At 34.1% G+C, this 24,966-nt stretch overlaps 1 protein-coding gene, 1 long non-coding RNA gene and 1 pseudogene across 5 annotated transcripts; 2 read left to right on the top strand and 1 right to left on the bottom strand.

The window, feature by feature from the left end:
• The first annotated feature begins 10,428 nt into the window (after positions 1-10,428).
• Positions 10,429-16,870, top strand: LOC120211058. 2 transcript variants are annotated; one of them, XR_005524566.1, is made up of 6 exons: positions 10,429-10,595; positions 12,120-12,209; positions 12,698-12,762; positions 12,877-13,072; positions 15,692-15,781; positions 16,760-16,870. It is a non-coding gene; the product is annotated as an uncharacterized LOC120211058 (long non-coding RNA). The 2 variants fall into 2 exon arrangements; XR_005524565.1 differs by lacking the exon at positions 10,429-10,595 and adding an exon at positions 11,144-11,296.
• A 1,498-nt stretch (positions 16,871-18,368) lies between these two features.
• Positions 18,369-20,463, top strand: LOC120211093 (annotated as a pseudogene).
• Positions 20,464-21,017: 554 nt separating this feature from the next.
• On the bottom strand, positions 21,018-23,187 carry LOC120211053. Of its 3 annotated transcripts, none has more exons than XR_005524563.1 (3): positions 22,833-23,155; positions 21,607-21,925; positions 21,018-21,347 (listed from the first exon to the last, which is right to left on the bottom strand). XR_005524563.1 is itself a non-coding variant. In XM_039209677.1 (3 exons), exons 2-3 carry the CDS (start codon positions 22,943-22,945, stop codon positions 21,718-21,720), a joined length of 321 nt encoding a protein of 106 aa, XP_039065608.1. In that variant the 5' UTR covers positions 22,946-22,992; positions 23,104-23,187; the 3' UTR covers positions 21,451-21,717. The 3 variants fall into 3 exon arrangements, 2 of the variants coding, with proteins under 2 accessions (XP_039065608.1, XP_039065607.1); XM_039209677.1 differs by lacking the exon at positions 21,018-21,347 and having other exon boundaries at positions 21,451-21,925; positions 22,833-22,992; positions 23,104-23,187; XM_039209676.1 differs by lacking the exon at positions 21,018-21,347 and having other exon boundaries at positions 21,452-21,925.
• Between the last annotated feature and the right edge of the window lie 1,779 nt (positions 23,188-24,966).

The following is a 24,966-nucleotide window of genomic DNA, read 5'->3' on the forward strand; positions in this document are numbered from 1 at the left end:
ACATAGCTTATATCAACTTTTCATGTAATTTCACATTTCTTGTCACATTGCATATATCTTGTTCTTATGTCTTCTCATAGAAATATATTCATATGTTCATATAGTCACATAGCTAATCACATATACATGAAATCTCATAATTTATTATCTCATAGCTCATGTCACATTTTCATATGATCTCGTAGATCATTTCCATATACTGATATCACTTTTTCACATAGTCACATAGACAATAACACATAAACATTTAATCAAGTAATTCATATTACATGACTTATATTTTTTTCTCTTAGGTTCACATAGATCACGTAACATATGTCATAACATACCAATATATATATATATATATCACTTATATAACTTCATGTATATACTAGTTTCCTATATTCCCTTAGTTCTGTTTCATATTGCTCATATAACCTTCTCCTATGGCTTCATAGATCTTTACCATATAATACATATATCATAGTTTCATCTAAGCGCATGAATATTCCTCGTATAACTTATCTTACATGTTCGGATCATCATTTATGTACATGTCTCCTATTTGATATACTATTTTCATATTATCATATAGGTCCATACTACTTATCTTATATTTCTTCTCATTTAATCATATAATTCCATTATACTAGTTCACTTACATTATCACACAATCATGTACTTGCCTAGCTCATGTTCATATTGTTTATATCACCTTTTTACATATCTACATAGCTCATATCACATGGATCAATATCAAACAGCAGAGAACATCACTGTACAAGTTCACATCCAAATAGCTACCAACCATACCTATATTTATGCACACATAAAAAACCATATCAACCTACACTTATTCATGTAATCATTAAAGCAAACCATTGGAAACAGACTCATCATTATTCTAATTTTCATCAATCTTATACCATAGTAATAAGCACTCACCTTAGCCTCACTAGTCCCAGTCTTGCACTTATCTCTTTCTTACTCAATCTTAAGTCGTTGACTTATCAGATACTCGCTTCTAATCGATATCTACTCGAATATACAATCGAATAATTATTGGGATTTAAATTACACGAAAAGATTCTTACCAATGCAAACTAAATAAAACACTAATTTCTAATTTCCATCTTAAGTAGTATCGGTACTACAAGCACAGTACCGATCCCTTTATACTTGTAGTATCGATACCCTATCACGATATCGATGCTTTCCTTAATTATGTAATTTCATCGCAAGAAAGGTATTGATAGCTCTACTTTGGTATCGATACCTATAGTACCGATACTATCACTTCTGTATCAATACCCCATGTAGATTTATCCCATTTTTTCTTTATGGTATCGATATTGTTCATGCAGTATCGATACCCTACGAATAATATCATTTTTTCCTTGTATTATCGATACTTACTCAATCAGTACCGATACTACTAACCCAGAATATACATCTTTATCACGAAAATTACCCATACTTCACTTAAACTTTTTTTATTTAACTACTTTCATGCTACTAAAGTCAACTATACACACTTAAACCATCGTTTAACACTATAACACATCACCATATTCAATGTCTCACCATAATTTGTTAAACTAAGAATCTTACTAGATTTTCAACATGATCCAAATCCCTTTTTAACACTTTAGGTTTCTTATTCTAACTTATGACAAGTCAAATCCAACTTCAAATTCCATTTACTCTTATTTTTAACAATTCACTCAAAAACTTTTTATATTCAATCTCTCATAACGTATTCATTTTTTAGTTTTAAGCTACCCTAAACTTTCCTTAAGCTTTCTTAACCTTCCAACAATCAAAACTAACTTTGAAATGAAAGAAATAACCAACTTGAGACCAACTTACCTTTTACCACACTCACTGTGGAAGAAGAAGAATCTAACTTCCAGAGTTCTTTGATTTTTCCTTCTTCCCATCTACACGTGCTTAAATCCATTATAAAGGAAAAAAATATTTCCATTGCAAATACCAATTTGCCTTTATTTCATTCAATATTTACTAAACAATCCTTCACAAAATATTCCACATAAATCCTTGAACTTATTAAAATTTTAAAATTTAACTTCAAATTTTCAAAATTTACATTTTAGTCAATTAGCCCTGTTTTTGGGATGTTACGCGGAGGTTGGAGCGCGTGCTCCTCACGCACGCATCAGACGGCTCCGATTCTATCGACGACGGTGGCTGCTTCATAGATTAAGGTAAAAACCTTAAGTATATCGTATCTGGGCCCTTAATCCTCACCACATCTGATGGTTGGGATGGTGGCAGCGCCAGAAAGTAAAGAGGGAAACCCTAGTGGTTTCGAGTTGTATTATTGGGCTTGGATGGGTCGCGTTTCGAGTTGTTTCATTGAGTTCGACGAATCAGGTTTTAGTTGGGTTAACTTTTGGGTGCTTGTATCTGAGTTGGCTTAGTTTCCTGGTGGGCCGCTATCTTGGGCCTATAAATATGTAAAATATTATTAAGATAATAATAATAATAATTAATAATAATAATAATAATAATAATAATAATAATCGTAATAAAAAAAGACCCAGACAAAAAACGGGTGTCTACAGTTCCCCCTCTTTACCCATTCTTATGTTAACAAGAATAGGGCAAAGACGACAAGACAACACGTTTTTGTCCGGTTCTTTTTTTCTCTTTGAAATTTGATAATTAAAGACGACGTTGTTCATATGCGATGAATAGTTCTAGTCATTTTTAGGGATACTAGAGATAACACGGTTCCTACGCGATGAGGAAGTATGGCTATCTAAGGATGACACGATCCTACGTGATGAGGAGATATAGTTGGTGGATGACATTGTTCCTACATAATGAGGACGGCTGACCATCTTTAGGGATAAATGGTGATAACATAGTTCTTACATGATGAGGACGGCTGGTTATCTTAGGTTGACGCGACTCTTACGTGATGAGGAGATTTGGTCAGTGGTTGACACGATTCCTACGTCATAAGGATGGATGGCCATCTTTAGGGATGATGATAACACGATTCCTACATGATGAGGACGGCTGGTTATCTAAAGTTGACGCGGCTCCTACGTGATGAGGAGATCTGATTAGTGGATGACATGGTTCCTACGTGGTGAGGACGACTGACCATCTTTAAGGATAATTTGTTTCAAGAGAAACTGTCTCAAGAGAGACAAAATTTTTTTGAGGGAAACAATCTCAAAGGTTTGTGTTTAAAGGGAAACTGTCTCAAGAGAGACAAAACTTTATTTCAAGGGAAACAAACTCAAAGATATTTTTTTAAGAGAAACTGTCTCAAGAGAGATAAAACTTTGTTTCAAGAGAAACAATCTCAAAGATTTTTATTTTTTTATGTTTCAAGAGAAACTATCTCAAGAAAGAATAAATTTATTTCTAGGGAAACAATCTCAAAGGTTTATGTTTCAAGTGAAACTGTCTTAAGAGAGACAAAACTTGTTTCAAGGGAAATTGTCTCAAGGGAGACAAAACTTGTTTCAAGGGAAACTGTCTCAAGGGAGACACAACTTGTTTCAAGGGAAATATCTCGAAGATTTTTGTTTAAAGAGAAACTGTCTCAAGAGAGACAAAACTTTGTTTCAAGGGAATCAATCTTAAAGGTTTTATGTTTCAAGTGAAACAATTTCCAAATTTGGTGTTTTAAGGGAAAACTGTCTCAAGTGAGACGAATCTGTTTTGAAAAAAAATCTCAAATGTTCGTGTCTTAAGGAAGACTATCTCAAGTGAGACAAAGTTTGTTTTGAGAAAAACAATATCAAGTGAGATCAACTTTGTTTCAAGTGAAACAAATTCACAATTTGCATTTCAAAGGAAAAATGTCTCAAGTGATATGAAATTTGTTTTGAAAAAAATTGTTTCAAGCGAGACAAAATTTGTTTTTAGATAAAACTGTCTCAAGTGGAACAAAATTTATTTTTAAGAAAAACTGTCTTTAGCTAGACGACACATTGTTTCGAGAGAAACCATCTCAAAGGTGATAGACAATCTGTTTGTTCCTGCATGTTGAGGAAACGCCTTCAGAAGACCTAATCGTTCACTTCAGGATGTTGAATTTGTAGATGACATTGTTTCTTCATGTTAGAAACATATGGTTATTTCTGAACTTTTATTTCTTGAAAGATCAATAAATGATTTATGAATTATTATCTTGGATGTTATGATTGATGCCAATATGAAGTTTATTTTATGTGTTTGATTTGATGAATTTTTAATTTGTCCTCATGAGAAGGGAAAATGTCTATAATAAAGATAATATTTCAAGTGAAAATTTTAAAAGTATCCTCTTGAGAGGGAAAATCAAAGTCTTTATTGCACGTGATGATGAATTTATGATGCAAAGATGCAAACTCATGTAACATGTATGTATATGTTGATGTATGTTTTCTCGATCTGGAAGGGGAATAGTTGCGTGAGCAGTCTTTATTCTATCCCTGATTCAATTGTCTTCTTTTTTTACCAGGGTATACTCTTGCAAACTTCAACCTGAGACAACTTTTTCCCTTTGCCCTTTAAATTTTGCTCCAAAAATTTGGCTTCTCTTGCCTCAAATTTGATCATGAACTTTTGAGATATATTCGTTGAATTCCAAGATGTGCTTCCAGAAAGATTATCTTGTTTGAAAATGTTTTTCGTCTTCTCTTTATTTTTAAATTTTTGAAAAATATCAAAAGGAATTTTAAAAATATTGCCTCATTCTAAATTTCACAATTGAAGCAAATCCTAAAATAGGAGTTCATTGGATATCAAAAGAATCAACTGCTCTTTTAATCTTTCATAGCTACAAATCTTTGACAAATATCAAGATCGATTGGTTGGTTTTGAGGTTAGTTACTTAAATTCTAAGGTTTATTTCCTTGATTCGTCCTTTTTCCTTTTCTCGATCATCGTGAAAATTAAGGCATCCCCCTTTTTCTTGGTTTGGCATTTTAATCGAAGGCGGACAAAATGAAGCAACTATCATAGTCAATTGCTAGTCTCTTTAGAACACTTTTGTTTCAATTTTATGAAATCTTCCATTTCTTCAAGCTTCATTGAATCCTCTAGCAAAGGCAATGCAGAAATATCGATCTAAAAATGAGATTCCTGAGTGCTCGTGTGAAATCGACTATAACAGGTGTTCCTCAACTCCCTTAGTCCATATTAACCAAAACTCCATATTTAGTAAATTTGATTTAATTTTCCATTGTTTGGCTAGCTGAATTTAGTTTTATTATACATATATTTTTTTATAATTGCCTTTATTTGGCTAGCTGAAAGATTCATGTCGTCACAAATTCTTTGACTTGACAATCACAGTGGAGCAAACACCGAATTGCCAAGTACCTGATCAATGTCATGGTTTGAATGTAATCTATTCATAAATCCAAAGCTTTCAAGTTTCCTCTATAACCAATTGCTTTAGCGAAATAGCTCAGCTTTATTGTATACATAAATATATTATGGGTATACGGATTCAATTTCTTAAGCTTGTCAAGAAGAACATGTTATAGTCCCGATGTTTGTTGAAGGTCAGAAAATATCATCTTTAGAGTTCAATTCCCAAGAACCTAACCTAAACTAGATTCACATACTCATCCATTCCATCTATGAATATCGTAATCATCATTGAATGTCATTAACAGAAGTATAAACCAATTAGCTTTGCAATTTCATGCGCCATATGCCCCATTTTGTTCGCTCCTAAGACATACCTGAATAACAATCCCTTTGATTGCCTTTACATGTGAGGAGAAAGCTAGCTTGGTCCCTGCAAGAGATTGGTATGTATTTTAGTGTATATTCTAGAGTAGGGTTAGGGGTTCTTATTTTACATGGTTTAATCTTGTCATTTGTCAAAGATTTACAGCTTCAATTAATAAAGAGCTTTTAATTGAGTTGATATTCAAGGAATTTCAAGATTAAAATTTTCTCATTGCTTATTTCTTGAGAAGGAAACATTTTATTTAAAATGTTCGAACGTCAAGTGACTTACAAACATTCAAACATAAGAAGAAATACGAGTTCAAACAAGATGAGACGTTTTTTATGAGAATGCAACAAAATTCCTTATGGATGTCACAACCTACTCTTGATCAGAATGCCCCATCATTCTTCGAACGTCCATGCCCTTGAATCAATCAGATTGCATTTCAATACCCCATAATTTTCAGTGGTGTGCCCTGAGCTTCCTATATGATAACTACATGTGACATAAACATCGTAGCCCTCAGGATATGGGGACTCTTTTCTCAGATCTTCCTGGAGGCTCAACCCTACGACAGCTGAATAGGCTCCCACTGATTTCAGCTTCTTCCTTTAATTGTTCAAATCTTGCTTCTATTCTCAATTTGGTGACACGTGATAAGGACCACATCATCGAATCCTCCATGAATTAATCCTCATGTTTTCACGAATGATGCATGTGAAAATGTTTAAATAAATGAAATGAAGATGCAAAATGAAAAATGCAAAAATGAAAATGTAGATGCAAAAAAGATTGATCCTAATGATGAATATCGCAGAACAATTTTCATCAAAGATAAAAGCCTTCACATTACAAGATAGTCCATTTTACAGACATGCTTTCGTTTAGATGATGAGTCTGAAATGTGTCGGTACTTCATCTTGGAGCTTCGTCTTTGAAAATGATGCCCCTCAAGTATTCTATAACCTAACTCTACAAATGCCTCGTGCAGTGTTGAAGTCAACGCGTCACTCCTTGGTGGTTAGCGATAAAATGATTGTAAATAAGGCTCTACTGCTGGATTACTCCTCGGATCAATGGATTATCATTCCAGTCTCGAACGCTGCATGATCATTGAGCGAGTCTCCTTCTTCTACTCTCTGAACTTCTTTAAGCCCTCGGTGCATGTCTGTGTACGCGACTGCTTGATTGAAAACTTTTATCTCTTCTAGTGAAAATTTTCTCTTGAATATCCCCTTGCGGATCAACACTTTCGCATTATGTTATGTTGATGAAATGCAAATGCAAAGAAGGATACAAAATGACACAAACAAAGAAAAAAATAAGTTAGCACAGGTAAAATAATCAATAAAATTAAAAGATGTTATTTAAAGATAAATATAACACTTACCCAATCATGATATCTACTCGAGCATGCTTTTATTAAATAACAATCATACCTAGAAATGTTTTCTACCCAAAAATGGTTATTTTCAAGAAATTGATCCTAACTGCATGGTATCTAGTTCGTATGCTTTTATTCAACAAAATTTAAAGCAAAAGGTAAAGGTTCAGAAACGATCCTCCTTTGTGTACACTTATTTTGGCACCTACTAATGAATAGAGGTTCGGTATAGCTATACCTAGGGTGAGCATTTTACGATTCACTATATGAATGGTTTCGCCTCTATGAGGAAAGGGTACTCGAATTGTCCTTGATGTTGGTAACTCCTTGGGCGATCAAACCCTCGGGTCTAGAGCTTATGGCATGCAAATGCATGTGATGTGTGTGAGGAGGAACGTACAAACCTTTAACTCAAAAAGGAAACAAAAAAAACTTGACAAAGACCTTAACAAAGCTGGAAAAAAATTAAAACGTTAGTACGATAAACATACAGAAATTAGAAAAAAAATTCAATAAATGAATCATAATCTAACTATAGGCTTGAACTCATAATTTCCACCACTACGATAATGTGTAAGCGACTTACAGCCTAACTCTCCAAAAAATTAATTTGAATTAACTACAATATGAGTCGCCATCGACCTTTGAGCTAGGTAGCTCGAATACCTAAAACATCTTTTAACAATATTTTAAGGAAAAATCATTTTTTAAGATAAAACTCGGTTTTCGTTTACCAAAAATATGATTTAACGGGTCTGGGAGTCGATTACATGTGGCGAAGGATTAGCACCCCCACATCGCCCAAAATTGGTACTTAATCGCTTATACATTGTTGTAAATGGTGGAAAGTATAAATCGAATATAAAGTTAGAATATGATCCAATTATTAAAGATTAAATAATTTGTTTCGAATTAATTATTAGGGAAAATCATTCAATCCAAAAATAAATATCGAGATTCACTCATCCTCCGACGGGAAAACTATCTCTACATGTTTCTTGACCAAAAAGAATATTCCCTCATTGATATAAAAACGCGAATAAAATATAAATTGACTATCGACCTTTACATAAAATAAATTACTATATAAAAACGCATCGAATCATTTAAATAAAAAAAATTTAATTAATAAAATAAACTAGATTTATCTCAAGTTCCATTTCGTTAAAATGGCGTATCGGATCGCACCACTTCGACCAAGTGATGTTTTCCATGCTCATTCTACAAATTGGTGTTCTTGAAACTATTCGAATAATATTTAGATAAAGAAATACAATGGAAACAAATGCGAATGGAAAATGTGAAATAAAATATTTACAATAAATAGAGCTAATAATATTGATTTAAAACAGTACAAATAACTACAATATGTAAAATATATTCATACATAAAGGACTAAAATAAAAACAAGCGAACATTACAAACCAAAATAAAATCACCAAAAATAAGTATTTAAGGGACCAAAATAGGATTAACAGAAACTTGAAGGACTGAAAAGCGATTATAAACAACCAAGGGCCACAAACAAAAATATTAGACAGTATAAGCACAAAAAAATCCATATATATTATTAAGGACTAAAATAAACTAGATAAGAAATACAAAAGGACCAGTTAAAATTATACCAAAATGCAACCATATGAAATAGTGACCAAAATAAAAGATTCTTAAATGTCATGACCAAATACTAACATCAAAGAAAATAATATAACACATAAGTTCAGTGACTTAAAAATAAACATAGGAAAATAAATGCTCAAAGTAGAATACCAATAGATTTAAATTAATGGTTTTGTAATGAAATTACAAAACATGGGGGACCTAAACTGTAACTTTACCCCAAAAATTAAAAAGTACGGGTGATATTACAAAGCTACAGGGCTAGGTTTGCTATTATCTCCAAGCATGAAAACGCGCTGAGATCCCCCTCTTAGATGACGTTGTTTTAACCCCTAAATATATGTTAAAAAACACGGCTAAAATGGCCCTAAATTTTCATTTGCTTAATGTCATCCTAGCCTAAAAGAGAGAGAGCCAAAAGGCTCTCCAGCTCCCTCCTTCTCTGCTAATCCCACCGAAGAAAACCACCCTCGACTCCCCGACCACCGTAAGTCGGTGGCCACGGGGGTAAAGCGCTCAACAAATCCCTACAAAATGATTCTCTCACAGCCGAACCCCTCTACAACTCAACCTCAAAAACCCCTTTACTCACAAAACAAAACCCAAACCCTAAAAGTATGAGATTTCACCTTCAGTTATGAGGGCTTTCTTGATTCTCTAGGGCAACGAAGATCTCCATTACAAGGAAAGGTATCAACTTTCTCTTTTCTTTCATTTTCTCATTTTTTTACTCCATTTACTGCCCTTTTTTCCTGTTTTCTCCCGAATTACCCCATGTTTTTCCTCTGCTTCCTTCTTATCTCCCTTGCATTTTAGATGAGATAATTACATCTAGCATAGGGTATGATTTCTTTTGACTGAGTTGGTGAAAATCCCAATTTTTTCGAGATTTATTGGTTTTTTTAAAAATGGGTTTGGATTTGGTGATAATTTCTACTGTAGATGATAATTTGTTTCACTGTTTTCTTTTGATTTGGTCGGATTTACTAAGGTGGACAGCAGTGAGAGCAATAAGTGGCAGCACACACAAGCGGGGAGCCAGAGGGTTGAGCGCATGCTCTTCAAGCGCATCATCGGATAGTTCCGATTCTATCAGCGGCGGCGACTGCTTCACATATTAGGGTAAAAACCCTAAGTATATTGTATCTGAGCCATTGATCCTCGCCAGATCTGATGGCTGGCCCTGAGGGAAACCTTAGTGGTTTCAGGTTATATCATTGGGCTTGGACGGGTCGGGTTTCGGGTTGCATCATTGGGCTTCGACGAGTCAGGTTTTAGTTGGGTTAGCTTCTGGGTGCTTGTATCTGAGTTGGGCTAGCTTCCTGGTGGGTTACTGTCTTGGGCCTATAAAATATGTAAAATATTATTAAGATAATAATAATAATAATAATCGTAATAAAAAAAAGACTTGGACAAAAACGGGATTTTACATGAGAGATGATGTAAATCAATTACTTTGCATTACTTGGGGGTTTTAAGTCCCTGTAGGTAGGGGTGTGCAAAAAAATCTGATTCGACCGATCTGATCTGTTGATACGATCCAAAAATTTGGATATCTTATCCGTTTTTCAATTTTCGGATAGTTCAGATCGGATATCCGAAATTTTTTCCGGATTATCGAAACGGATATGGATCGATAAAAATCCATGTTCAGTTTATCTGAAAACCCGAAAAAAATTTGGGCTATATTTGACCCAGAGCTATTTCTCTTCTCCACCTTAGCGCATTTCTATACTCCACCATGCCGACCCAGAGTTGTTTGTACCCTCAATCCCTAATTTCCCTATTTTTCATCATCCCCTTCCCTTCGTTATCGGCCTTAGAATTTTTTGACGCCATTCAAAGTTCAAATCTCGCCTTTCTCTTTTTCTTCAGCTCTATTCCTCTCTATTTTTCCAATCTGTAAGTTTCTTCTATTCTTCAATCCATAACTTTCAAGGCTTTAATGATGCAAATATTCGTGACTTAAATGTTGGAAATCATTTGTTTTCTCTTCTGCTTGTACCATTATTTGTTTTCTAGCTTGGTCTGTTTTTATTTCGTCATAGCTAAAAGTGTTTCGATTGGGCATTTGTTGTGCGTAAATTTCCTGGCTACTATTTGCCTTTCATAGCAATATACACTGTACATTCTTTTGATGTTTTAATGATCCAATGGTTGTTGAAAAAGAGATTTTTTGCATTCTTGGTTCAGGGGAGGGGGTAAATGTAAACTAATCAAAGATTGATGGCTCCTTATTATGACCCAGATTATCGGATATCTGATCTGTTTTTTAATTTTCGGATAGTTCAGATCGGATATCTGAATTTTTTTTGATTTATCGGATCGGATACGGATCAATAAAAAATCATGTTCGGATTATCCGAAAACCCGAAAAAAATTTGGGCTATATTCGACCCAAAGATATTTTTGTACTCCACCTTAGTCTTTTCTATACTCCACCACGCCGACCCAGAGCTGTTTGTACCCTCAATCCCTAATTTCCTATTTTTTGTCATCCCCTTCCTCTCGTTATCTGTCTTAGAATTTTTGGACGCCCTTCAAAGTTCAAATCTCGCCTTTCTCTTTTTCTTCAGCTCCATTCCTCTCTGTTTTTTCAATTTGTAAGTTTCTTCTTTTCTTCAATATATAGCTTTGAAGGCTTTAATGATGCAAATATTCGTGACTTAAATGTTGAAAATCATTTGTTTTTGTTTGTTTTCTATGCTGCCTGCACCATCATTTGTTTTCTTGCCTGGTCTGTTTTCCTTTCGTCATAGCTAACACTGTTTCGATTGGGCATTTGCTGTGCGTAAACTTCATGGCTACTGCTTCCCTTTCACAACAATATATGCTTTGCATGCTTTTTATGTTTTAATGATCCAATGGTTGTAAAAAAATGGATTTTTTGCATTCTTGGTTCAGGGGAGGGGGTAAATGTTAACTAATAAAAGATTGATGTCTCCTTAATATGACTTCACATAAAACATGTTCTCAAAGAACAGTGACTTTGGTTTGTTTGTGAAAATGCTAGTTACCTTATTATCCCATCCAAACAAAAAGGCCTATAACTGCAATTGCAAATGGAGCTGTAACTCCTGAGTAGCCTAAGTAGATTTATAAACCAAAGTGTCTTCAGCATTAGCCTGAGGCTCCTAATATCCATCAACACCTTAGTGATGCATCAAAACTCGTCTTTTCATGAAAATCATAATGTGATCCTATAGAATATGTGAAATTATAGGGAGGTTTGCCAGCTAAAGCATCATTCTTAGGCTTTTTCTTTCTCTATCTCCTTGTTTCTTTTATTAATCTTATTAAAAGAAGTAAAATCTTAAATTCTGATCCCAAACAAGTTGACAGAATTAGTGTAAGGGCAATCTGTATAATCGTTTGTTGGTTAAATTATGCTATTAGATAATTCATTTACTTATAAATTATCTGCAGGTCACTCCCACTCACATGCTGACCTCATGGATTATGATCACAAACATGCACACTCTTTGAAGGACCTTTCTGTGGGCTTATCCATTCTTGGTAAGTAGCATTATATAATAAAAGTGTGCGCGTTTGTGTTTGTATGCATGAATATGCGGGAAACATGCTAGGCTGGTCTTATCATTTCCTTATATCTGCAATGGTGTAAGAAATTTCTTGTTCAGTAATATTACTATTGAAAATTTGAATGCATATCATAGATGGATGAACCAAGTGTTCCATGTTTTCTAAGCAGTTAAACATGTCACTCACATTTTTGGCTCATGTTTAGCTTCCCTTTTAGTTTTAGTCATATGCAGTTATCACTGCAGTCCATTTAATCAATCACTTACCGTCTTGGGTGTTAAATGGCGTTTTCTTATTTGAACGGTTATATGAAAAGAAACCTTTTTTATAATCACTTGCATGTTTTCAGCTGCGCGTGTTTTTCTTACATTCGTCTTTTCCAATTATCATTTGTAATTCATTTTTACTGTTAGTAAAAAAATCTATTACTCAACATGAACTTGAGTTGTTGATTTTTACAGATTCTCCCTCTCAACGTTTGAAGATGACGAGCCAAAACCCTAGCCAATCTCTATTTCAATATCATGTAAGGGCTATATTTTTTGGGTAAATAACGAAAAAAACTAATCTAGTAAACTAATTTATAAAAAATGAAATGTAATGCATACATTTTGTAATATATTTGATTGTTTATTTACAGAATATATCATCTTTTGATAAGAATGGAGATTTGAATTCTGTATTTGTTGACTCGATGATGGAGTCTGATGAGGAGGGAAGACAAAATTCAACAGTAAAATAAGTTTTTGTCGATAAAAATACCGAAAAGAGAAAGAGGAAGTCCAAGTGGTGGAGTCATTTTTCTGTTGATGAGGAGTATCCCACTTTTTCTACTTGTAAGTATTGTCAAAAACTTATTGGTTGTAAAACCAAAAATGACACTACACCTTTAGCAAATTACATTAGTAGGTGCAAAAAATATCCTCCAAATTTGGATAAGAAACAAAAATTGATTGATTTTGAAAGTGAAACATTGGTAAATGAAGATGGAAGTACTGAAATAGTTAGTGTTCCAAAATGCTGGAAATTTGATCATGATTTGTGTAGGAAGAAGCTTGCTAAAATGCTTATTGTGGATGAATTGCCTTTTTCTTTTTTCGAACATGAAGGTTTCATTGAATTATGCAAGGCTTTAAATCCTCTCTTTAAGCTTCTTTCTCGTACAATTGCCTCTAGAGATTATTATGCTCTTTTCGTTGAACAAATAAATGAGTTGAAAAAGACTTTTAAGAACTTACATTATAGGGTTTGTCTAACCACAGACACTTGGACAAGAATGGAATTTGCATAAAAGGATAATTAATTTTTGTCTAATTGATGGTCATTCCGAACAACTTATTGGCAGAGCTGTTGAAAATGCTTGATTGAATGGGGTTTGAAAAACATTATGACTGTAGCTGTAGACAATGCTAGCTCAAATGATTTAGCAATTGAATACTTGAGAAGAAGACTTACCATTTGGGAGTATAGTTTATTGGAGGGTCGATATTTACATATGAGATGTGCATCCCATATTTTGAATTTGATTGTGAAAAAGGGTTTGAAAAAACTTGATTTGTCCATTATGAAAGTTTGAACTCTTGTGAGATATGTTCGATCTTCTCCCGCTAGACTTCAAAAATTTAAAACTTGCATAGAAGAGGAGAAAGAGGATAACAAAAGTTTTGTTATTTTATATGTTGAGACTAGATGGAATTCAACTTTCCTAATGTGTGAATCTGCTATCAAGTTTAAAAAGGCATTTTCTAGTTTATATATGAAATACTCTTCTTGTTTAAGGGAACTTAGAAAGGTTGGTGGTGGTCCCATTGAAGATGATTGAAAGAGGGTGAGTAGGTTTTTACCTTTATTGAACATTTTTTTATTATGCAACATTGAGGTTATCTGGTTCTCGTTATATGACTTGTAACCATTATGCATACGAGATTTATGGGACTAGATTAATGATTTTCAACATAAGTGATGATGATGACGGTATTAAGAAAATGACAGCCCAAATGATGTCTAAGTATGAAAAGTATTATGGGAACATTGATAATATCAATATTATGATGTTTGTGGCTGTGATCCTTGATCCTAGGCACAAGTTGAATTATGTTAATTGGATTGTGCATGATTCTTATGATGAAACACAAGCCACTCTTTTGTGCCTCAAAATTAAGATGGTTTTGCAATCTTTATTTGACTCATATGCTTCTTCAATTCCTCGTTCAAAGACAAGTGATATGTCTTCCTCCACTTCTACTTCTTTATCTAATTTCACTCAAGGTGGTACTCAAAGTGGAGGTAAGATTGATCTTCAACAACTTATCGCTTCAAAATTTCAAATGGATACGAGTTGTTTGTTAACTAGTGTAACATCCGAAAAACTAAGTTAGTGACTAAATTGTAAGATTTTGAAACTTTGGGTCTAATTTTAAAAATTAGAAAAGTTCAGGGACTTAGATTAGAATATCTTAGTGTTGGATTAAATAGAAAAGAAGTAAGGAATGAAGGGTATTATGGTCTTTTCATTTTAAAGGATATTTTATCTCCTTTATTAAGAGATAAGCACATGGATTTTGGAGAGATATCTAAAAACACAATTCTTGTCCTCTTTTTTTGCCTGTGAGCTCCACTTCAAGGTTAAGATTATGAATTTTGTTGATTTCTTCAACTTTTGGGGTTGGTGTTGAAGGCTTGAGTATTATATAAGCTTAAGGAAAACTTGTATATGATTAAAACAACAAGAGGAGAGAATTAGAAAGGAATTTGTAAAAAGGGTTTAGAAATAAATTGCTGATATGATGTAGTTTTTAGAATTTTGTTGATAAATTTGACTTGTCATAAGTTGGAATAAGAAGTCTAAAATGTTAGAAATGAGTTTAGAACATGTTGAAAGTTTAGTAAGATTATTGGTTTCAAGATTTATGATGAGATATTGAAGATGATAATGTGTTATAGTGATAAAAGATGGTTTAAGTGAGTATAGTTGAGTTTAATGGCATGAAAAGAGTTCTAAAAGTGGAGTTTAGGTGAAGTGTTGATAATTTTTAGGTTAAAGGAGTTATTATGGGTTAGTGGTATCGGTACTGGATGAGCAGTACCGATACTACAAGGCATTAATAGGTGATAATTATGTGTAGGTATCGATATTGCATGAACAATATTGATACCATAAGGCGAAAGTTGGCAAATTCTTCATGGGGTATCGATACCGAAGTGGTAGTATGGTACCATGGGTATCGATACCAATGTGGAAGTATCGATACCATTTTTGTAATGAAATTTCAGAATCAAGAATAGGTATCGATACTGTGGGTGATATCGATACTATAAGCATAGAGGTATCGATAATGTACTTGTAGTACCGATACTACTCAAGTTGAAATTTAGTGCTTTGTTTAGTTGCATTGGTAAGAATCTTTTAGAGTAATTCGTATTCCGATATTTATATGGATTGTATATTCGTGTAGATATCGAGCGAAAGCAAAGTCCGAAAAAGTTGACGAAGTAAGATTTACCGAGAGAGAGATAAGAGATTGGTGTTGACTATTGAGGCTAAGGTGAGTACATGATATCATGTATTGGTTATTTTATGGAATTAAGACTTGCGATGAGTCTAATTCCTATATTAGATTACATGAGTACATGAATATAAGTATGTTATTGATATGATGCTTATGTGTACATGAGTATATGCATATGCCTAGATGTTAAGTGCATTTTTATACATGATTTATGTGAATGCATGTCTGTGTGATAAACTATGTGAACTGATATAATTAATTTATGTGATTAAAAGGAAAATGAGATAAGCTATGTGACTATATGAAAATGTAACATGAGCTATGAGATAATAAGTATGTGATTACATGTTATGTGAGATGAACCTATGTGATATGATTTATATGACAATGAGCTATGAGACCATGAGCTACGTGATAATAAGTTATGAGATTACATACCATGTGATATAAGTGATGTGAATATGTGACAACTATAAATGGTAATGCCTATGTTATGTGATATAAGAGTCGAGGGTTTTACGCGGTCCTTCGAGACATATATGTAATCCTTTGGAATATATATGCGGTCCTTCGGGACATATATTTGGTCCTTTGGAACATATATGTGGTCCTTAGGGACAATTCTATGTGGTCCTTCGGGACATTTATGTAGTCCTACGAGACATATGTATGGTTCTTCAGGACATTTTATATGGTACTCCGAGCAAATTATACGAGCTGTGGTGACATCATTTGTGCACAACCTCAATGCACTCACATATCTTTAGTTCTCAGTAATGTACCATTGGCTAATAAAAGATATAAAAAGAATTAACATTTTATGAGGTGATATGTTATTATTTGTTAAATGCATGATCATATGTGTTTTGTTGTGTGAGATATAATGATTCAAGTAAGAGATGAAAGTATGTAAATATGTGTTATGGAAGTATGTAACTGCATGTTTCCTTAGTTCATTTATGCAAACATGTCTCACTAAATCTGTGACTTAGCGTGTGAGTGTTTCACACGTAGGATCCAAGAAGTATGAAAAGAAAGGATAAGCAATAGAGACAACATAACATCATCAGAGATCATATCAGAAGAAATTTAACTGTAGGTTCTTTTGTAATAATAAATAGCGTTGGCATGTACCTAACAATTTAAATTGTATATGCTCTGATAATCTTTTGTAAACTTTTTGATTTAATGTATGTAAATTATTTAGTTTATTTAAATAAAGTCTGAATTTCTCCTCTATTTTATATAAGTAAATGATTTGAAATGTCAATGTGACACCTTGGACTTGTATCCGGATGGGATACATGTTGGGGGTGTTACAACTAGTGCCAACAAAAATGAGTTGGAGAAGTATTTAGAAGATGCTTGTGAGTCTCATGTTTCAAATTTTGATCTCCTACAATGGTGGAAAGATTAACCAAAAAGATACCCGATTCTTCATAGGATGGCTAAAGATGTACTTTCCATACCTATCTCGATTGTAGCTTCTGAGTCGGCTTTTAATACGGGGGGTCGCATCCATGATTCTTTTTGCACTTCATTGACTCCAAAAATAGTTGAAGCACTTGTTTGCACTCAAGATTGGTTATGCATCTCTCGATCACCTATTATAATAGAGGAAAGTTTAATTGCATTGGAAGAGTTGGAGGAAGGTGATTGCTTCTTTTTTTGTTTATTCAATATTTAAAGTTTAAACATAAATGCATATTTTAATCTTTTTTATTTTATTTCGTGTGATGTAACCATGAATGATCTAACTTTAGAACAACCGAAGATCATAATTGACGAGACAATTAATACTTTGGATGATTTGTAAAATTTTTACTTTGAAATGTTGAAATACTTAGTGATCCTACTATTTCTTTTATTATGTTGTTAAGACTTGATACTTTTGTGTGGTATTTTATTTTTGAACATCTTGTGTTGATTTTATTGTGTTGTTGAGATTTAATACTCTTGTGTGATGTTTTTAATATGAACATCTTGTGTTTATTTGAGACTTGATACTCTTATGTAATATTTTTATTTTGTACATCTTATGTTGGTTTATTGTGTTGTTAATGTACATTTCTTTATGCTATTTAACATTTAAAGGACTATTTTATTGTATTATGTTATTTAAAATTTTAATTGTAGTGAGACATGTAATCACATAAACAAATTGTTGGAAAACAAGTAAGTATGAATATTTTAATTTCTGTTATTTTTTTGAATTTTTTGGCTGCAATTTTGGGTAATAAAAGAAATTTATTAAAGAAAATAAAAATAAAAAGAAAAACAGGTCGGTAAAGTCGGGAGAGGTGTGGAGTGACGACCATATATAGTGGAGATGCATATAGTCCACACGCGACTAAACAGTCAAACACGTTTCTCAATTACTCACTTGATCTGACGACAACATATTCAACTTTTAATGTTTCGTTTCCATCCAACGACTGTAGTCTTGCCACGTACGGATACTACCACGGTACTGTTTGTTACAACTCAAACTAGCTCACTTTTCTTTGAAATAAAAAAAGGGACCACAGTTCACATTCTTAGACTTCCAGCCGCCGACTCTAAAAATTTTGCTACAAAACTAAACCGATCTAAAGTGCAGCACCGTAACAGAAAATCCATATCCATGGCGGAAAATAGGAGCTAGACAATCGATCCGAGAAGTGGCTTTTGCCGGTCCAATTCTACCTTCTAAGCAAGCGCAACCCCATTCCTCTCCCCAAGAACGATTCTCTCGATGTCACCACCTTCATTTCTGCTCGAGCACACCACGGCCAAATTGCCTTCATCGACGCCGCCACCGGCCGCCACCTCACCTTTTCCGATCTTTGGATGGCGGTTGATTCCGTCGCCACTTCTCTTTGCGATATGGGGATCCGGAAAGGCGACGTCGTCTTACTCCTTTCACCCAACTCCATCTTCTTCCCCATTGTTTGCCTTTCTGTTATGTCCCTGGGCGCTATAATAACCACTACGAACCCTCTCAACAGCGCCGGTGAAATCGGAAAACAAGTTGCCGGTTCTCGCCTTTACTAATACTCCACTGCTCCCTAAATTAGCCGGCTCCACCATCCCAATCGTGGGAGCGAAGATCGTCACGACTTTAGTGCAGATGATGGAGACGGAACCGAGTGGAAGTCGAGTCAGAGACCGAGTCAACCAAGACGACACGGAGACTCTGCTTTATTCGTCTGGTACAACCGGTGCCAGCAAGGGGGTGGTGGTTTCATCTCATCGAAACCTGATAGCGATGGTACAAACTGTGATAAACCGGTTCAGCCTAGAGGTAGGAGAAAGATTCATCTGCACGGTTCCCATGTTTCACATCTACGGCTTAGTAGCGTTCGCCACCGGGCTGCTGGCATCTGGATCGATGGTCGTCGTTTTGTCGAAGTTCGAGATGCACGACATGCTGTCAACGATCGAGAAGTACCGCGCCACCTACCTCCCTCTGGTGCCGCCGATTCTGGTGGCGATGGTGAACGCCGCCGATCAGATACGGAAGAAGTACGATCTGAGCTCGTTGCATTCGGCTTTGTCGGGTGGGGCTCCGCTGAGTAAAGAAGTGATCGAGGGGTTCTTGGAGAAGTATCTGAATGTTAAGATTCTTCAGGTGTACGGGTTGACGGAGTCGACCGGAATTGGTGCGTCGACTGACTCGTTGGAGGAGAGCCGGAGGTATGGTACGGCGGGAAGGTTGTGGACCCGGAGAGTGGTAAGGCTTTAGCGGTGAATCAGACGGGTGAGCTTTGGCTTAAGGGCCCCTCCGTTATGAAAGGTACCGCCACCACGCTAATTATTCATCTTTGTCACCATTAAAATAAGACAAATCTCCTGGTAGGATGATTATTCATTTCTTTATCATTAGATTAAAAGTTGTTATTAGCTTTGCAATGTCAGCTTAAGTAAGTGGTTTTTGCATATGGCTGTGCTTTTAGTTTCCCTGTTGTCTCTGGCAATGACTGATTTGTTTGTTTTGTGGTTGAAAATCTTGGGTGTCTGTAGGCTATTTCAGTAATCCTGAAGCAACAACATCGACTCTTGATTCAGAGAGATGGCTGAGGACAGGAGATGTATGCTATATCGATGAGGATGGCTTCATTTTTATAATTGATAGGTTGAAGGAGCTGATCAAGTACAAGGGGTATCAGGTGAATGAATGAATGAAACTCCCTCCCCCAAATGGAATGGGTTCTCTCTCTCTCACTCTGGTAAATTTGATTTGGGCAGGTTCGTCCTGCTGAGCTTGAGGCATTGCTCCTTACCCACCCTGAAATTGTAGATGCTGCTGTTATTCCGTATGTTGCTTTCATTCCTTTGTTTCTCTTTTCCTCTTACTATATATTAAACTATGCTATAAAGAAAATCATGCGTTTCAGGTTTCCTGATAAGGAGGTGGGGCAGTTTCCGATGGCGTATGTGGTGAGAAAACCGGGAAACGATATATCGGAGACCCAAGTGATGGAGTTCGTGGGTACACAGGTATCTGGAAAGAGAACTAATGAACTCCGATGAATTGGTTTGTAGAGTAGTAGAGGAAACTGAAAATGGAATGGAACAGGTTGCTCCATACAAAAGAATCCGGAAAGTGGCATTCGTGGCTTCCATCCCCAAGAACCCATCAGGCAAGATTCTTAGGAAGGATCTAATCAAGTTGGCCACCTCCAAACTTTGAACCCTTAGCTTCTCAACACACTCATGCTTTTTGCTCTGTTTCTTCCCCCCCAAAAATATGTGTTCTGTACTAGAACATCTTTGTGTTTATCTATTTGTGGGGAAAAAAACAATAATTTTATATAACATATATATTCAAAGACTTTATTTAGTCAATGATTGTGGGAAATAATTTATTAACGTTTTTAATTATTTCCCATCAAATGAATGCCATCTGTTTTTGGAAATCCGAGTACCTAGTTATTTGAAAATTTATTGAACCCCCCCCCCCCCAACCCAAACAAACTGCATAATTTAAGCACATTGACATTACATTGCCATCTCCTTGGTCAATCTATCACTGCACATCTCAAGTGGGTGATAAAAGCATGGAAACCACTTTGAACCCAATAAGAATGAGCAATGGTTGCATCATCATCATATATAATGCCCATCAAAACATACCAAAACGCTTTGGATCTCCTAAGCCCAAATACCCTGCCACAAACTCAAGGAAAAAGCATCCATATCAAAGATGCTCATCTTATAATCTATTTGTTCAGTTTGCCATTACTTGCAGCACGTTTGGTTGGCATAAACAGTCAACTCATTCAGGCCTGATTCAATGATCAACAATAATTCGAAGGCCTGGTTTACTGAATCACTCATTATCCATAATCTAAATTCATATTACATATCTATTCCATTCAATCCAACCGAAAGACTCGTACTTATTACAACCTATTTAATTCCTACAGGATAACATTCTACCCCACCCCTATTCCATTATAGTGAACCAAACGTGCAACAGTGGCATATCTTTATCTTTACATATATCTGTGAAAATCTATTGTTAAACCAAATAAGGCCAAATTTGCAGGAATTTAACTCTTCCAACAGCAGGGAAACTTGAAGTCCCGAATACCATTTGATCTGTTGTAAATCAACTGAGCTGGTACATAATACAAGAAAAAAAATATTTCGATCACTAACGGCATCCATTTCAATCGTTGGATGTGTTTAACTAAATGTTAAACTAATGACAAAATGAAGCAAACAATGTTCACTATATTCCCACTTTGATTAGAATTACAATATAATTCCATTGACCCTTGCATACAAAGGTAGTGAGAAAGAAACCATACCTTAAAACTAACTGCCATATGTTCAATAAGAACATCCCTACTTTGAATCTCAAATCAGTAGCTCACCTTGGTTCTGCTTTTTTTTTCTTTCTTCCAGGCAATCACATCAAATCGTAATCCTTCATCAGCTAGTTCCAGGCACCATGGCATTAAAACTCATTCAACCTTCATGTAGTTCTAAATGGATAATGGAAGAAGCATCCTTCTTTTCCTCTTCCTGGCCAACCTCACTTGCTTCGTGATTTTCATGCAGAGAAGCAATAACATTGTGATGCATACTAGGATAAAGGCAAGTTGCATATGCCTAAAATATAAAGAAATGGCTGTAAAAACAAGGAAAGCTAAAATGACGAGTTCCCATATAACAAAGACCATAACATCAACCCTGCACCAACAAACATAAAAAAGCACAGCTATTAGAATCGGTCATCTGCTGAGACAGAGAAAACCAACTAGCAGAACGAAGATGCAATAAGCGTATCCAAATGAAATAAAACAGGTATTCTCGGCCAAATTACAACCATATCGAAGCGGTAATGATTCCACAAGTAACACGAAATCCAGATTATTATTTTCAACTTCTGGCACGTAAGGACTGAGCCTAAGCCTAATAATCTGAGCACATCCAAACAATCGGTAAAGTTCCGATTTCCAGAAGTTTGACAAGCATTCTGCTATAGAAAGTATTAACAGTTAAGCTTAAAATTGTTGGCAAACAGAATTAACCAAAAGTCATAGTCATCTCTACCACAAACTCCTCCAAATCAACTACATGAGACGTCCATAGGAGGAACTTTTTAAATCTACCCCATCCCCAGCAGCACGCTTCTTTCAGCAGTTAAGTAATCTATTTCAGATGAAATCAACAATTTCAAACATTCTTTTTGTTTCCTTCTTGAGGTCCAATGCTCATCATAGGGACTATTACTAAATAGCAGTTCATGAAAATACAGAGTCGGTTTCCAGTTCTTTGACCCCATAAGATTTCAATTATATTTGAAAACGATAATACAATGACAACAAGGATCTTTCAAGCCTTTTCCTTTTCCATTTTTCCCATTCTTAATAAATGTATCAAAAAATTGAAAAAAATGAAATCCATAAATAAACGAAATTGTTTTTTTTTATAAAAAAAATCATATCCGAGAAGCTAGATCTAATCCCTTTACCAATCTAATCCTACTACTTTTCCTGGTATATCTGTAACGCATCGATCAAAGCTCAAACGAAAAAAATTTCATATTCAGAACGAAACGCAAAACCGAGAAAGCAAATCTTGGAATAGGGTATACCTATAAGATGAGAGATTGGACGTTGATGAGAAAAACGAAACGGAAGCCCAATCATGCTTAGACCGAAGCTGATAATCCCTCAATTGCTCAGCTAAATTCGATCGCGTTATCATCTCTCCCCTTCTCCTTTCTCAGCCTTTCAACCTATGATTTTGTTTGGCTTTTGAATATATAAACAAAAAACAAAAAAGGATAAAAATTGAGAATTTTGCGAAACAAGATATGGATTGGAGGTAGAAGAAAAGGGAAGGAAGAGCATCAATTCAATTACGCTTTGGTTCGTTGCGTGGCTATCCCTCGTAATTTTCTCGCACTATTTCCCAATTTTCTCTCAGCACATAGAATGCTCTAATATGATTGGATTTTAATTAAAATGTTTTTTCAAGGAAAATTAGATTAAATATTATTAAGTTTTAGGATTTGGATTGATTATACCATTAAATTAATAACAAGATTTGTTTAATTGATAAATAACTTGATATCGTTTAAGCAATTTCTCAAGTTAGAGTCCTTATAAATGCAAAAAAAATCCCTGCTAAAAGACTCACATACTAAAGTCAAGTATGTGACGCAGGTCGATCTAGACTAATCAAGACGAAACCTTAAACCATTTTAATTTAACTTTTAATTATATCATATAAAATAATATCGTTTTATTAGAGAAAAATTATGTAATATACATAAAGAAGTAGATACAAACTAAAAATCTTGGGAGGAAAGGCTTCGCACCTTACCATTATGATCATCTAAAATCTTGTTATGATTTAAAAACAAATGATATATATGTTACACTTCAGTTAAAGTTGGGTAGATTACACATTTAATATATAGACTATTAGTTTTGATTCATTTTAGTACCTAAACTGTCATTTTTTTTAAAATTATCCTAACATTTAGTTTTTGTTTCATTTCAGTACTCGTCTTTAAAAACTTAACATGTTTAGTGCCTAAACTATTAATTTTTGGCCCGTTTTAGTACCTAAACTTTTATTTTTATTCAAAACTTAACATTAAATTTTGAGCGAGATACTAAAATGAAACAAAAACTAAATTTTAGGTATGATTTTAAAAAAATTGAAAGTTTAGGTATTAAAATAGACCAAAACTGATAGTTTAGATATTAAACACGTAATTTACTCTAAAGTTAATTCAATTTATTATATGATATAATTTCAAAACTACTTTTTATAATTTATGCTATAAAAGTAAAATATTATTTATAATATAATACGTTAGAAAAACATTAATCTAAAAAAATAAATTGTGAAAATAATAATTAGAACAAATATATATTATTATTGAATTGAATAAAATAAAAATATAAAATTAAAATTAACAAATAAAATTGCTTATTCGTATATAAACATAAAATCAAAATCAAATGGATAGAGTCAAATAAACAAAAGAAGTTGTTGATATGTGCATAAACAATTTTTTTTGAGACATTCGTACTCTTCTCGATATTTTGAGTAACGTCAAACGTCAGTATCACAAGATGTAACAACAAACGATAAAAATAGTAAACACATTAACAATGAATAATCGAAGAAAATCTTAGTTTTTTTATCACCAAAAAGAATGAAATTGGGCAATATTTTTCTAGAATATTTTCTATGTCTAAATTATGTCCCAATTAGTCTTTATATAGTGGAGAGGAAATGAATTGAGAGGTTAAAACTATTTGATGAAAATACTTAATCTTTGATGAAGAGAGTTGTTAAAAAAAACTTAATAGATATGATTGAATGAATACAACTTTAAACCAAAAATTAATCATCAAAGAATTGTTTAAAAACTTAATAGATATGATTGAATTGATACAACTTTAAACCAAAAATTAATAAGTCTATTCACTAGTGACAAGACTTATTATTAACATCGATATCATTCAACTAATCCGTTAATTGTTAGAACCAAATCATAAATAAATATGAAATCAAAACATGATATAATCATGCCAAACCATCAAGAATAAAATAAATATTAGATTTGCGGAAGTATACCTGAATCCATTGTAGAAGATTACCCCGAAGGTATCTACACTTTTATTTTCAAGATACTTGTAATACCTTACGACTTTATAACATAATTGATCACTTAAATCATTCATATTTTATGATAACAATATATATTA

The sequence above is a fragment of the Hibiscus syriacus genome, unplaced genomic scaffold, assembly GCF_006381635.1.
Source record: "Hibiscus syriacus cultivar Baekdansim isolate YM2019G1 unplaced genomic scaffold, ASM638163v2 tig00109957_pilon, whole genome shotgun sequence".
NCBI classification, from domain to species: Eukaryota; Viridiplantae; Streptophyta; class Magnoliopsida; order Malvales; family Malvaceae; genus Hibiscus; species Hibiscus syriacus.

Bases quoted from the DNA above. Each gene is read 5' to 3' on its own strand.
- LOC120211053 (XM_039209677.1), bottom strand. From the start codon at position 22,945: ATGATAACGCGATCGAATTTAGCTGAGCAATTGAGGGATTATCAGCTT. The intron at 21,926-22,832 runs GTATACCCTATT...TTGTTGGTGCAG, and splicing joins TCCAATCTCTCATCTTATAG to GGTTGATGTTATGGTCTTTG.